The sequence below is a fragment of the Gobius niger genome, assembly GCF_951799975.1.
Source record: "Gobius niger genome assembly, chromosome: 23".
NCBI classification, from domain to species: Eukaryota; Metazoa; Chordata; class Actinopteri; order Gobiiformes; family Gobiidae; genus Gobius; species Gobius niger.
The window spans coordinates 5,538,987-5,555,275 of NC_136874.1; the positions used below are offsets into that span (position 1 = coordinate 5,538,987).

The 16,289-nt window shown below is 42.7% G+C and overlaps 1 protein-coding gene across 2 annotated transcripts in view; it reads right to left on the minus strand.

Annotated features, from left to right (window-relative positions):
- LOC306982181 (interleukin-1 receptor accessory protein-like 1) overlaps positions 1–16,289 on the minus strand; it is a 361,844-nt gene that overhangs the window by 154,517 nt on the left and 191,038 nt on the right. For both annotated transcript variants that reach the window (XM_079582022.1, XM_079582021.1), the window contains exons 4-5: positions 13,502–13,688; positions 10,053–10,203 (exon numbers count right to left, since the gene is read on the minus strand). In XM_079582022.1, coding sequence (XP_079438148.1) covers positions 10,053–10,203; positions 13,502–13,688 — 338 coding nt within the window. The remainder of the gene's footprint in view (positions 1–10,052; positions 10,204–13,501; positions 13,689–16,289) is intronic.

Below are 16,289 nucleotides of genomic sequence, written 5' to 3' on the forward strand. Positions count from 1 at the left end.
TCTCTACTAAGGATGAAAATGAAACAGTGACAGTGGCATTTTTATTTGCTTGTAATTGCTTGTAATGTTCAAGAAGATAAGAGTAAAAACACAGCCCCAGAGACGCACGTTTATGAGAAGAAACCAGTGAGTCAGTGTTTAAGCTGCTCAAGACGTTAGCATGCTACCGATTAGCATTTAGCTTCAACACAATAAGTCTCTAAAAAGAGAAAGCCCTGAACCACACTCCAAACATCTAGCCGTGTATATGACATGTGACAGAGGTCAGAGCTGAGCTGTTACTGTAGTATTTCCTCAGTGTTTGTAGATGTGATCCACGCATGTGTTTATCATGTTGTGTAAAAATGACAGAGAAAGGTTTTCTGTTTCCTCTTTGATGTGTTCATTTAGTGTTCAGAGTGAAGCAGATCTTTGGTGAATCCTGCTGTAGCTCCACAGACAGAGCTGCTACGTCTTTACATTTGCTGGTTATATCACATAAACGTGCGTATCTGTGGTCGTATTTTAACTTATCTTCTTGAGCGATGATTACGAGTATATCAAATGCCACTATCAGTCAGTGGTCGAGTAGAGATACTGTTACATGTTGTAGTACTGCATAATGCTATTTCTGTATCCAAAATGGCGGCCAGAACAATGCGTGATGTCATTGGAAGCGCATGTATTCTTGTTTTTCCCGCTGTTTCTTTGCATAAAATGAGCCTTTTGCCAACAAAATTACTGCATGTTCTGAAGCGCTGTAACCAGGTAACACTTGTACAGAAGAACACACTGCTCTTGTTCAATTCTCAGATATATTTCTTTCCCACTCTTCTTCGCCCACTTCCTCCTCTCTCTCTTTCTTTCTTTTTCTGCAAAAATCTCCACAGTCAAACCTCCCCTGCGCGAGAAAAAGCCCAACCTCGGGACCCCACAGAGCGTTATCAGAGCAGCGCCGGGAGAAAGACAGAAAAGAAACCAAGTAGAAAACAAAAAAAACAAGATGGCCGACCAATGGGGAGCTGCATACCCCGGACAGGCACAGAGCTGGATGTGGTAAGAGTTGTAGCAGTGAAAGTAAAAAGGAGAGCTACAGCGGATGGTGAAATATAAAAATCGACATGGGAATATGGAGTTATAACAACGGGCTCTGTTGCAACTTGGGGCTTTAGGCTGGTACATGTTTGGTTAATAATAGATTGGTTGCAGGGCTCAAACACAGAAACACTAACAAAAAGAAAGATACATACGGTCATAAATTTGCCAAAAATGCCTTTCTTTACACAAGCTGGCCAAACTCGAAGCCACAATGTATGAATCATGAATCATTGAGGCTTAATACAGTCTTTTCAGGTACCTCAGTGCTGGTATTTTGTTCAACAATTCAATTAAACAACACCTAGCTATAGATACAGAAGGCATCTCTGGAATCGCCCATATATGGTCATGTTTGAAAACAGATAAGGGGGAAAACAACTTTCTCTAATTATTCAAAAACGACTAACAAAGGCTGAATTATGAATGTAGTTTTCTACTAAATAAAGATACAAAGACATGGGGTGGAGCAAAGAGGTTCAACAGCCCATAGATACATAAAAAAAACAGAGAATGCTAACATGATGCTACATGTTATCGTCGTGCTAATGCTCATGCTTTATTTGTATGTAAAAAATAAGTTTATATTTTGCTAGAAAATGGCTAAAAAAAGAGTGAAAAACTTTCCCAAAATCCTATTTTTATTGTGTACAGCACTTGGTTAAAGCGCTTTATAAATACAACTTGAGTGATTAACTGTGATAAAAACAGACAATAATGACTAGCTCTGGGTATCATTAAATTATTATCATCATTTTTTACGATACTTGGTTTAAGATACCAATACCTGAAAGATACCTTTTTCCACCTATACTAAAATATTTGTCAAATACAACCAGAAAACAACAATAATGTTTATGTTTCATTTATTCCATACAAGACGATTTCCTTTAAATGTGTACCATGTATTTGAGTTGAAACAAACAAGTAACTTCCTTTAATGCTGTCCCTGGACCAACAGCATCGAAACATTGTCTCTAAAGATTCTATTTTCTTCAGTACCTGCTTTCGATACTTTCATTTTTTTCGATACCAGTAGTACCTACATTTTTTTCCGATGCCAACATTTAACGGTACCCAGGCCTAGTAATGACTGAGAGAACAAGTAAGTTAGGATTTCAAATTGGCCTGGAGCTCCCTCTGCAGGCAGCAGTGGGAATGACACAATGAAAACCTTTAATTTCATCTAACTGCCTGGTAACAAATCCAGGGCACCGTGAAGAACGCACTTTGAGCGCAGAACGTGACGGAGTATGGGCTACAAGATGTGGAGGACAGTTTGTGTTCCGTCTATGATGCAATAAAATCCAGGAAATGAAGATCGGAGCACTTCAGGAGTTGAAGAAGAAACAACCAAAGTGAACACAATGACTCAAAGCCAAACACCACTCCTTTGACGAGGGACTAATCTTGGTTAAATCGCTTTAAAAAGTTGATGTCTCCTTTGCTTTAAGGTACAATTTACTGTCAAGGAAAAATGTACAGAAGCGTCATAGGCGACAAAAGGAACAAAAGACAAAGAAAGTGAGACGCATCCAATCCAGCCCTTCATCATCAGCCTCCCGTCATTCCACAAAGGTCGCGTAGCATTTGAACATAATTGCTAATGCCCCTCGCTGAGTGAACTCGCTGACAATACTTCAGCTATTTTCCCCCGTAAAGTTTTGGTTTTGATGAGCGAGATTAATGCTGTTTATAAAAGGGATGAGGATGAAGACGGGGGTGCGGAGACAGGCGGGGGAATAGCAGGGCTGTCACTGTGGCTAATGAGGCGGAGCTAATGCTATTAACCTGCTTCTTGTAACGTGAACTTACAAGCAATGCGGTGTTTGCGGTCTCACTCAGACTGCAGACATCCAGGAAAGCGGCGGCGTGATAGCAGAAGGGTTTCGCAGCAGTACGAACGTCTGGACACAGGTTCCTTAGACATTTTCTCTGCTTCTGACACGCCAACTTTCAGGACAAAACAAACAATAGAAACCCATGGATTATGACATTTGGTTCCACAGCAGCAATGCCACGTCCTATTACACTTTATTACAATTTTCACACCTCCCCGTGGACTGAAAAGGCGACACTGGCCTTTACGTTTGCTGCTCAAACACTCGTTACCTTTCTCAGCCTGGAACCCGTGGATTAATTAAAACTGTCACATACAATATCTGGTTTCTAAGACAGTGAATGACTCACCTATGCCCAGTTTCTCTATACTAGAACCCTCCTGGAACCACCACCTAAACATGGTGGAGGGGTTTGAGCCCCCGAATGATCCTGGAGCTCTGTTATCGGGGGCTTCGTGCCTCTGATAGGCTCTCCCAGGGCAAACAGGTCCTCGGTGACGGGTCAGACAAAGATTGGTTCAGAAGCCTCTTATGAGAGACCAACAGGCCCGGTTAATCGTGAGGCCGTCCTACTGTGGACCCACCACCTGCAGGAGGAGCCATAGGGGCTGGTGCAATGTGACCACCCGGCAACGGACGAAGTGGAAGAAAATGGATGGATGGATCTATTCTAGAAACGCAAATCTAACCCAACTTTTTGATATTCCAAAGTTCTAACGCTTTCCCGTATGACAGTCTTAGTCACACCTCTTGCGCAACCATGTTTTGTAACGTACCTCATGTATTTTTGTCTATTGATTACAAGTTTTTCTACCTAGAGTACCGGACGCACTGTCCCTGCGAGTGTTCGTACCCACACACCGTGAGCAAACAGTTGATCCAGCGCCGAATGTTGCTCCCGTCTCCCTCCCCCACAGCAGCAGCAGCAGCATCTGAAGCCAAGCGCATGACGCAAAACCTGCCTCTCTCTCTCTTTCTATATCTGTCTCTCTTACTCTTCCTCTATCTACTTTTCCCTCCCTGCTATAGGCCCATCGCTCCTTCATTCCCGATCTCTCTCTTCTATACCAAATTTTCTTCTAGACAAGACTTATTTATACGTCAAAAAACAAGCCCTACGGACCATCCGCAAGGGCGAGCATAGAGAAAATACGAACAGACTGCTTAAAGAATCAAAGGAGCTGAAGTTTCTGAGTTTGACTAAATTGAGAACGGCAATTACTATGTTCAAAGCAAGGAAAAATATACCGCCTGGAAACATTCAGCAGCTGCTTGGCGATGGACATGTTTTAAGAATTGTACCATCGAGTTACTAAAAAGGGGTATGTGCCTCTAATACAGTGGAGTTGATTCATGAGTGAAAACCTGTGTTGAATAAAGATATTAAAGACTGTATTTTATGTTTTGCGAGATTAAGCTACCAGCGGGGACAAATGAATGCACATGTAACAGTAGAAAGTATTCCATCAAAATAATTCAATCAATCACTTTCATGGTCACAGGAGGATAAAATCGAGCACAGCGGCATGTCGACGGTTTCTACAAACATCTGTGTAATACTGTGACAGGATGCCAACTGTGCAACAAGGCCAGTCATGTTCCAAAGTCAGCTCTCTGTGATATTGTGACAAAGTGGAAGCGATTGGGATCATCATCAACTCATGAAGGTAGATCACGTAAATTAGCTTTCTGGTGAGTTAACTGCTACAGCCCTTGGAACACGTTACACTGTGTTCCAAATTATCCAGACCACCATCAATTCCACCTTAATCCTCAGTCCGGCCCACAAGCACAGAACCTCTGGCCCTCAAGATGATTCTGAGAAATATTGTTATGCCAATAAGAGATCAAATACCTGTTAAAGTTCTCGAGAAATAGTGTCAGTGTTTAAAAAGTTTCCTGGTCATACATAATGTAAAACAGTGATTCTCAACTGCATTGTGGGTCGGGACCCAAAAGTGGATTGCGGAACCATTTTCAGTAGGTCGCAAGCCTTAATAAAAATGTTTCAAGCATATCTACAGCTTGTTCAATAAAAACTTATGAATATAATACGATAATTCATGAGATATATGGCAAATTACAGTTTTATTTGGATCATGGCTTGTCATCCTATGGTAACAGTGGCCATAGCCATACCACTTGAGAACCACTGATGTAAAACGTTGAGAAAAAAAGTTATTTACTTTAGGCTACTATGGTGAGGTTCGGCCACTGGTGCTTTGACAATGATGAAAATCGGCCCTCCATAACGCGAACTGGCCGACCCCTGCTGTAAAGAATACCTCTGCATCACTGGCTGCTATGGGCATGAATGGAGAGAAACTCATGATGTGGACCCCCTCCTCCCCTGACCACAACCCTATTGAGAACCTTTGGAGCCTCAAGCAAAACATCTATGAGGGTGGGAGGCAGTTTTCATCCAAACAACAGCTCTAGGAGGCTATTCTGACATCCTGCAAAGAAACCCAAGCAGAAACTCTCCAAAAACTCACAACTTTAATGGATTTAAGGATTTTTAAGCTCCTATCAAAGGGTCCTATGTTAAAATATAACTTGACCTGTTCCGATGTTTTTGATTGATATTGCTTTTGATGCGCCAAATTCAACAAATAACCATTTTCAGTTCTTCAATCTTTCAGATTAGCTGGAGAAGAGTGGACTGGGTTTTCAGGGCCAGGCAGCTGCATCCAAGCCATACATCACCGAGTGCAGTGCAAATTGTCGGATGCAGTGGTGTAAAGCAGGACGGCACTGGACTCCAGAGCAATCGGATGAACGAGTCTGGGTTTGGCGTCTGTGAGGAGAACGGCACTTGTCTGACTGCATTGTGCCAAGTGTAAGTTTTGTGGAGGGGGGGGGATTATGGTGCTGGGTTGGCCCCTTAGCTCCAGTAAAAGGAACGATGAATATTTCAGCACACCAAGAGATTTTGGACAATTCTACACTCTCAACATGACTGCCCACCATTGCACAAAGCCAGGTCCATAAAGACATGGATGAGAGTTGGGTGTGGATTAACTGGATTGTCATGACCTCAACCCCACAGAACACCTTCGGGATGAATTAGAGCGGAAACCCTCCAACATCAGTGTTACCTCACGAATGATGGTTAAAAAATCCCCTTTAACACTCTGAACCCTCCCAGAAGAGCGGAAGCCGTCATAGCTGCGAAGGGTTGACCAACATAAAATCAATTCTGTCTCTTCAAAAACCACCACAGTCTTCACCCCTTCCCTTTCTCTCTTTCCCTCCCCAACATCTTCCTCAAAATCCCCCTCCGTTGTGACGAAAGCATCGGCAGCAAATGTGGGAAAATCTGCCTTTTCATCAGAGCCTTCATGCATCACGCACCATTCATTCCTATGACACTCCGAGCTCTCAACACAAGACGAGAGCTTTCTGATTAATTAAAAAGATTTAAACCAGAGGCTGCTTATTTGGGCTAAAAGATTGACTGGCGCAGAGATGACGGCGGCCATATTGGGGAAGATGCTGACATTGGCGTTAAGGAGGAGTGTAGCGCTACTATTACGCTCACTTTAATTCCTTTCACAAATCAGTCACTACGATACTCGAGGGTAATAGATACACGCCCACAAGCAAACAATACATAAGACTAAATCTTCCAGGGAGTTACAAAGACAGGTAGGAAATAAATTGCTAAGTGCAGCCTAGACTTTATAGAAAATGCATAAATTTATTCCAAGGAGTAGCATAACTACTTTGCGCCGAAAGCCAAGAAAATTGTAAATTCATTATAAGTACGCTGCTCTGCGGTTGTTGTGCCTCGGTAAAGTTATGTTTTATGCATTAGGCAAACAGGGAATTGATCAAACGAAGCAGGTATTGTTAGCTTCAATAGCAGAAAAGCAGTAAATGTAGGCCTCATAAAGCTACAGTGAACAAGGGAAGCTAACAAGGAGAGTGTATTTCTGTAGATAAAAAGTGCACGGGCCGCACGGGGGAACAGAGGGATCCGGACTCGCGTAGCCTCCAGACAAAGAGGCAACTTCCAACAAGACGGTAGGAATGTAGGAGGGGGAGCCGAGAGCAGAAACTAGGTCCAACCCAGGACTAAACCCCACATCGTACTTTCTAACGCCCGAGGTATGAGTAATGCTTTGATGAGTCATTGAACAAAAGTGCAAAAATGTGGACGCTTTCGCAGACACTTGTAAGAGCGGATTATATAACGGCTTTTATATTGCTCAAGTGGGAAACGTCACATTCAAATGCTTTTCGGATGATAATAATTGCCTGTCTGCCTTTTTTTTTTTTTTTTATAGGAATGTGTCATGTAAGAAAGAAACAATACAAAAGTGGAGCTGAATTACAAGTGGTTAAATACAATCTAACTACTTTGTAAACTTGACCTCTCACAAAATGAGGATGTACAAGGAAATGGAGGAGATGTAGCGGCAGTGAAGCTCACTCATGCTAGCAATTCAGCTTTTTGGAGCCAGCTTAAAAATGAAGAATAGGGATAAAATGGAAAGCAAGAGGACACAAAGATGTTGCACGTGTTAAGGCAAGACACTTGAGGCGAATAGGAGGGAAAAAATGTATAGAGATGAACGTTTTACAGAACATTACTAAATAGCCATGTTTTCTGCCATTCTGAGATATGTTCTTACCTGAGCTTAGACGAGTTGATGTGTACCTGTCTGGTCTTTACATGTGCGCTCAGTCACGCAAAAAGACAAAAGATGTAGTTAGCATTTAGCCTCTCCTCCTCTCCTCTATGGGGCCAAACAGGGGTGAAGTTAGAAGCGACCAAGCTCTTCCATGTTTTCACTTTTTAATACAGTTAGTAGTTACACGATCCAAGTCTAGTTACACAAAATTAAATGTCCGCGCAGTAATATCTTCACTTACTCCTAAGTGCTCCTAAGGTGTTATTACGCCCTTTTTATCCGCTTAGAAAATCGACATGTTTAAGGCGAGACTCTGCTGGTGAAAGTATTGACTTTTCACGCAGTGGTCGAAGTGGAGATCTATTTTCCTTCCTTTACATCTTAGTTTTCATGTCAGAGAATAATAATGACAAAACTCATCCCGCACGAAGCTTATTTTATGATGTAACCGGAAATGGCTGCTGTGCTGCTTCGAAAGACCGTCTTTCCCGCGGGTGTTCATTCACAAATATTGACCGATTTTACATCCACGTGTCCTAAAGGGTCCCCGTGATGACGCCATCACCCAAATATGGTATTTTTCCTCCTACGAGACGCTTGGTGCGGAAGAGCATTCTCTAAATGAGGAAAAGGCCCTTATAGTCGCTCATACAGACTTCAAACTTTCCATTCTTGGACTTAACAATATTTTGAATTAGAGACTCTTTTCACTTATGATTAGTTTAATGAGAAACTAAACATTATATCAAAAATCTTAGTTACTAATACGTCAATAAAATGAAACCATACATTTTAATCTGGCTCAATCCATTATTTAGATTTCGTTGCCCAAAATATAGGCAATTTTGGCCATGCACAAAATGTCTTATTTTTTACATGAAAACATAACATAACATCATAACATCATATTTATATCAGTAATGTTCAAAAAAAGTTTCAAATTGAAATCTCCACATTTCTTTTTTTCCCCCTATTGTCTCGCCATCATTTTGTGTGACTAGACTTGGATCGTTCTAACTTCACCCTCATTTGGGTCCATAGGAATATACTGGGAGAGGCTGAATCCTAACAACATCTTTGGTCTTTTTGCATGACTCGTCTAAGCTCAGGTAAGAATATATCTCAGTATGGAAAAAAACAGCGGCCTGTTCCTTTAAGGGGGAAAACAAGCTAAAAATCTGAATATTGACCAGTTTCAAAGAACTTCCGGAGCCTGTCCCACTTCCTGTTTGGCTTCAGCAGCTAATAAGCTAATGCTACGTCCATGTTTTCCACAGTCTATGGCGACAGCACAATCTCTCCACACATTCCAACGCTTTACCACAGTGTATCTAAAAGCGGCGCACTCCAGATTTGAAACTCAATGAAGGAATTCCAACTTCAGCCTCTAGATGTGCTCTGCTAATTGATCCCCATTAATGAAACGGTCTGTCAGACACTTAGTCTCGTCAGATAAGGGGGGGGACAGCGCGGGGTCATATATATATCGTGAATCCAATTCTGCCTCCACCTCTGGCTGTGACACTGACGGGGGGGAAAAAGCAAAGCAATCTGTCACGCTCTTTAAGGCAACGGCTTTAAATATTTCAGCAGCTTTAAGAAGAGAAAGTGCTGAGGCGGCCGCGACAGTGAAATCTACCACTCGGCAATTAAAATGAGACGAGAATGCAACGGGATGCGAGGGAAGAGGTCTGGGGAGCAGCCGGCGTGAGGTGTGAGTGAATTTAGCTCAAGAAGGAAAGACTTATTTAGTTTGGTGAGGGCTGGAAAGTAATGAAGGATTTTTACATAATTTGCCATGATATAACAGTTGCTTGAGTGCATTTGTTTTGCCTGAGGTGGCAGTAGTGAGTAGAAAATGACTAACTTGCATCTAGTCTCTTTAACTACCCATCATTTCAGGGAAAAAGTAAGAAAATGAGAAATATTGGTTAAAGAGGAGAAGAAGTTGATCATTTACTTTCAAATGTCACTCCTCACTTTGCAAACTTAAAGACTAACACTTTAACCCCTTAACTCCCACCTGAACCGAGCACATTTTCTCCAGTTTGGGTTTACCCCAGTCCAAAAGCTTCTGGAAAAAAGGTGTGAAAATAGCGACTGAACTGAGACGAAAACAATGATGAAGATGTGACGAAAAAATGACAAAAAAGTGACGAAAAAATAACAATAAATGTGACAAAAAAAGACAAAAAAATGACAAAGAAATGACAAAAAAGTAACGAAAAAATGACAATAAATGTGACAAAAAAAGACAAAAAATGACAAAAAATATGACCAAGCTGAAATCCATAACATTGGCATTGAATTTGTGCTTTAGACAGTCAATCCGCACTCCAGCGAAAACTACAGCAGCCAAACGGGGTCAAAAGTCAAACTAACTGGTTCTGTTGTCCATGTTCAGCCGGGAAAGAACAAGACTTGAACCATGTGCCGTGGCCTTTGAAAAGCCTGTAGTGCAGCCGTGTGTTCTGTCCTCGTGTTCAGGTGGAGTTCTTACCGGTGACGGAGAGCTCGGTGGTCTTGCGCACCACGAAGCTGCCCAGCTGTAGTTCACAGGTGTAGTTCCCCGTGTCCTCCTCTCGCACCTCGCGGATGTACAGGGAGTCCTTGGTCTCGATGGTCGGCCTCCACTGCTGCGGCCGGCACTCCTGTGTTTGGACACCACAGACATCACTATCATGTCAAAACCCAAGCCTTAACCAGGTAAGAATTTGATATTAAAACATTACTCCACAAAGCTACGGGTTTAGAGGTTAAAGGGACTATACGGAGTTTAAAAATGTTAAAATTATGTATTTTCCTCCCCTACATGTTCCAGCCTTATCCTGATGTGTAGAATGAGCTCAGACCTGTTCAGCAAAACTGTCAAAAAGGTGTTAATTCGGGTCCGAAGTGCCGTCATGCAGGAGCTTCATATAGAAGCTGCAGTTACACGTATGACCTGAGGTGGCAGTAGTGAGTGTAAAATGGCCAATTTGCATTTTTTTTTTTTATTACCATAATGCTCACTCCAGCCACTAGGGGACAGATTAAGAATAAAAGGAAAGAATTCCACAGGTGTCCAGCAGAGGGCACTGACATAATAAGAAATCAGAATATAAACAACACATTGTGTGACCTGCAAGTGGGAAATGGACAGTCTGCCCCTGGGCAGCTGTGGCTACAATAGTAACTTACTACCACAGAGTGTGGAGTGAATGAATATTGACTACAATGTAGCAGAGACTTGTGACACAGGCTGGTAAAGTGCAATAAGTGTGAGTCGTTTTTATGAGGCTACAGTCCTGCCAGGCTAATTATTATTCATTTATTGAAAAAAAGTCCTCGATGTATTTTCCCAATCAAAACATTTTTTTATTTTGCAGCTTTTGTTTATGGACCTGGCGATACACTCCCCATATATTATACTTATATCCCGATATAAGTTTGAGTTATTGTTGGTGCGGCTCTGACTCAATTCATTCTTCTCATGTGGCCCCTTATGAATATTAATTGCCCACGCCTGATGAAAGGCACCGTCTCGCCTAAATGGGAAAAAAGCAAAGCAAAACTAAACCTCGTCGTATTTATTTAAACTTCTCTCTTGTTGTTTGAGTAACACCGGCTGATTAATTTACCATCAGAGTGAACTGACGGACTGCTCTCAGTAATGGGCACCGTTGGGTTTTACATTGCGATTGCTTTCAGCTCGACTGAAAAGGAGCCATACTTTTCCCTTCTATACTTCTAATTAGCCGCAACATAAGGTTTTTCCCGAGCCTTATCTTCAAGTGTGTGGGACGGCGAGCGGGATCCACGGAGGCCTTTGAGTCGAAACACAATGTCATTAACCAGAGTAGTGTCTCTTTCAAAGCCACGCAGAGATATTAGGAGGAACTTATCTGTGTTCAACCATTCGGGCGCGTTTGTGTAAAGTCTCTCTGAGGAGGAGGAACGCGAGGCAGTGGAAGTATCAGAAAGCTTAAAAGAGACATATCATGCTAAATCGATAGTTTTAAAGTTTGTTTTTACTCAGTTATTCCCACTGCTGCCTGCAGGGGGAGCTTCAACTATAAGCACAGAAGAACCTTGATTTAAGATGGACAACTCCTGTACGACTGAGAGCCTACACAGACATTCTTGTAATATGTAAATATGATGGATTGGTGGTAGTTTTAATAGGGAAAGTACTTAGTAATACACTGGTGTACTTTAGTTTTACCAACACCGAGTTCAGCTTATCTCCACATGTTTGAAAAAGACAGTGAATTAAAACATGACACCAGCTCCCTGACAGCCTGGTGGATGAAGCTGTTCCTGAAAGCAGCGCCTTGAAGAGATTCTGTGAGGAGAGCGTGGGATTACCAGTGATTCTGAGGGCTTTGAGACGGGTGCAGTAAATGTAGTAATGACAGTAGCAGTAGTACTACTTATGTACAGTATACTGTATTTAATCAAATGTAGCAAATCTCTGCAGTAAATGTGGCGCACATGGAGCTGAAGTTTGAGGACTCTCGTTGCAGTGGTGGTGGTGGGGCCGCCCGAGGAGCTTAGCCTAGTGTATAATCTACTGTATATGTCCTCACTTCACCTTTTACTCAAACAAAAGTTACTTTCAAACAGAGCAAAGAGGAGAAAGTTGTTGGCGTGTCTAAAAGTCAATATCTTTGGCTCAGAAATAACTTCACCGATGGGAATAAGGATTATGTTTAATAAAAGTTGTTTCTCAATTTTAGCAACGACAGACGATAAACTTTTATGAACGTTCAAACGATGCCTGTGTCACTTTAACACTTTACTTTTTAAGTTCTTTTTACTTTCCAAACTTCTATTCTCAAAGCGGACACATCGAGCATAATTTACCTTTCATTTAATTAACAGACTGAGCTGCTGGTCAGGATTTCCAATTGACCTTTCGCTAAACCCCGCCCCCAAACGGTAATTGTCCAATCAGAGATCCTAGCAACCGTTACTATGAAGCCAGGTCCGTCATATCGCAGACCTCCAATGCAAAACAATGGGACATACCAGCAATGAGCACTGAGCAGATGCACTTTATCGCTAACCACCAAAAAGGCATGCTAGGCTAACACCTTAGCATGCTAACACCTAGCTACCGACAGTCACATGACGTTACACAAAGTGGCACTGGATATGCGGAGTTATTGCTCCAAAACTGGTCACTGACACGCGCACCCGTCATGTTTGACCATTAATGTAGGGCGTAGCAACAGTAACTAAGGGGGGCGGGGCTCGGCGAAAGGTCAATTGGCCTGGAGCGCTCTCTACAGGCAACGGTGGGAATAACACTTTTCAAAACCGACAAAACGAGCTTAAACTTTATGGTGTCGTGAAGAAACCAGAATATGCACGATGGATTACGGGCTTTAACCTCTTAACCCCCCAAAATATGACTCCACATTTTGGGATAAGGTAATGTTATAACAAGCTCAAGGCAGTTTATTTTGCATGATGACACCTTTACTGTATTATTGTCGGGTGATCTTTGTCAAACCAGTGTAAATGCTAAGCTACATGTTAAGTCGTACTGTTGTTTGGTATTTGAGGGCGGAGAATCCCTTCAGGCTGTGAGCAAATTGGGGCCAGTGCGTGTAGCCCCCCTCCCTAAAAAAGCGGCGTATCCCCCTCTGACGAACAGGAACCAATAAGCCCGAGGGTTCGCCGTCGTTTAGGTCTTTATGTCGCGTTTAATTCCGTTGAGCGCGACGCCGTTGGAGACGTGGACGGCTTTGATGGATGGGGTCCCGAACGTCGCCGAACAGCTTCATCAATGTCCACTCCTGGTGCGCTGGGAGACGGAGGCGAGGAAGGTCCCGGGCCTGCTCCATATTCATAGGTTTCAACAGCAACTTTTTACAACTGTATAACAAGGGGGACGGGACGAGCGGGCGGGACGAGCGGAGGCCTTCACATGAGTGTCTGTCGGTGACTTTGAGACCCGCGTACCTTATACCACGTGATCTCCGGCTCCGTGCCCGGCTGCGTGTACTCCTCGATCCCCGGGCAGGAGATGTTTTTGGACTTGCTCAGCTCGGCCTTCTCGTAGAACCTCATCTTGGAGTTGTAGCAGACGTCCGTGTCGTTCTCCGCCACGTTCAGGGACATGGACACCTTCATGCAGTACGTGGAGTTTCTGGAAGACAGAGACAATCGCCGCAAAGTCAGGACAATATTCACAGCAAAGGAATCAGTTTTAGATAGAACAGCCAGGGTTAGAGCTTAGAGTAACTTTCGATACGCGATCAAACCATTTCAACACGATATGTAAGGGTAAAATTGAACTAAATTAGTCTCTTAACCCCGCCTTCATGCAGCTAAAATCTGGAACAGTCTTCATGAGGATGTGAGACAGGCCTCAACTCAAACAATTTTCAAAACCAGGCTGAAAACAGTTCTTTTTGCCCGTGCATATGACTGAAAGTATTTTATCTGCACTCTTGCCTTTTACTGTAATTGATTAATTATATGTTGATGGTTTTATTGATTCTATTTGCTTTCTTGTATTTATGCAACTGTGAAGCACTTTGAATTGCCTTGTGTATGAATTGTGCTCTACAAATAAACTCGCCTTGCCTTAATCGAGCACATTTTCTCCAGTTCGGCTTTACCCACATCTAAAAGCTTCTTATAGCCTATAGAAAATCAGCTAGAGCTAGGCAGGGGTAAAGAGGTTAACTAAAACGGAACTTTTACACATTTTCAAAGCAGTGCTAAGTAACTCATGCCCCTAGAGGCCATAAGCGCAACTGCCGGTGTCGTAGCATGTTACGTTTTTTTACTCATTAATTGTCTGTGAGAGTAAATACTACACTGACAGAAAAGACAAAGGGAGAGAGAGATATTATACATCCAATTACACAATGGAGATCATTTTATTCACTCAAACTTGGCTGTATATACTGTTTAAGTGGTGCTAGCCCGCAGTTAGCTTCGCCCGTTAGCCTGTTAGCTTCTTCTTCATGATTCCATTCGTGTGGTTTTCTGGCCAGTGACACCAGGGGGAGATGAAAGACCCCACAATCATCACATTAAGACTACGGAAAGGATTTGTTAAGGTAAACAAGTTACTTAGTTCTGCGATCTGAGTCCGATGAAGACTTTAGTGATGTTGCGATGTATTGTGGCTTCCATATTGCATCAACTAATATCGCGCTACTATGTTTTTTTTTGTCCAGTGTTATTCCTTACATTCCTTACACAGTCAGACAACTTCAAAGTCAACTTTCAGGCAAGACATGACTTTAGGTTGATACACAAAAACAAAAGTACAATTTAAAGATATTCATTTGATGTTTTATTTAGTCTAGAGCAACTAAAGGCCTCACGAACCTTTTCTGCTGATAATCTGTATATCTGATGATTAATTTAATAAAACATTCTCAACTCAATTTAGTCTATTAGGAGGAAATTGAGCAATTTCATATCCCGTATCTGGAATGAGTTCGAGTAACTCCACAAAATGATTGTCTAAAACATGTTCAGCTGCAGTTTTGGGTGAAATTGACCACATTTCTTTGCTCAAAAGTTTCCCCTTTTGCCCAATTCTCTGTCTCTCTCAATAAACTCAATAAATCAGGCTTAGAATTTTCTGTTAACAAATCACTGATGCAGAGAACAATGTTGATATAGCGTAATAGAAACATTTGAACACGTCCCTCCTCTCCCGCTGCTCCGCTGCTGCTGTAGACTGACTTACAGCACTATGCATAAGCTTACAAAGACGAGAACGCCTCGGCGCCGATACGCCACGCTGCTCCGGCAAATAAAACATTTGCAGCGGCCGTGAATGTCTCTCCCCTTAGACCTTGGCAAAAGCATGTACTCCCCGACATTACAGTCACCTTCCATTGATTCACAGCGGGTTGTAAATCCCCCCCCTTTTCTTTGCGCGGTATATATGATCAGAGTCTGTTGTAGCAGGTCATTCTCCAAGAGCCGTAGCCACAAATCCGGCCGCCGCGTGGAAGCGAGAGACGCCCGATCGATCCCATGTCGACGCCGAGCGCTTCCAAGGCTGCATTAAAGGCAGATCGTATCTAACGCGAGAAAAGAAAACTCAGATTCTATAATGACGAAAAGTGTTTGGCATCGACACACACTTTCATCGTAGTTATCGAATATTTATTTAAGAAGGAAGGAAGGATGAAGGAAAGGACGGATGGAAGGAAGGAAGGATGGAAGGAAGGGAGGAAGGAAGGAAGGAAGGAAGACAGAAATGAAGGAAGGAAGGATGGATGGATGGAAGGAAGGAAGGATGGATGGAAGGAAGGATGGATGGATGGAAGGAAGGAAGGAAGGAAGGATGGAGGAAAGGAAGGATGGATGGAAGGAAGGATGGATGGATGGATGGATGGAAGGAAGGAAGAAAGGAAGGATGAACGAAAGGAAGGATGGAAGGATGAAAAGAAGGAAGGAAGAAAGGATGAACGAAAGGAAGGATGGAAGGATGAAAGGAAGGATGGAAGGAAGGAGAGAAGGAAGGAAGGATGGATGAAAGGATGGATGAAAGGAAGGAGAGAAGGAAGGAAGGATGGAAGAAAGGATGGATGAAAGGAAGGAAGGAAGGAAGGATGGAAGAAAGGATGGATGAAAGGAAGGAAGGAAGAAAGGAAGGAAGGAAGAAAGGATGGAAGGAAGGATGGATGAAAGGAAGGAAGGATGGAAGGAAGGATGGATGAAAGGAAGGAAGGATGGATGAAAGGAAGGAAGGATGGATGAAAGGAAGGAAGGAAGG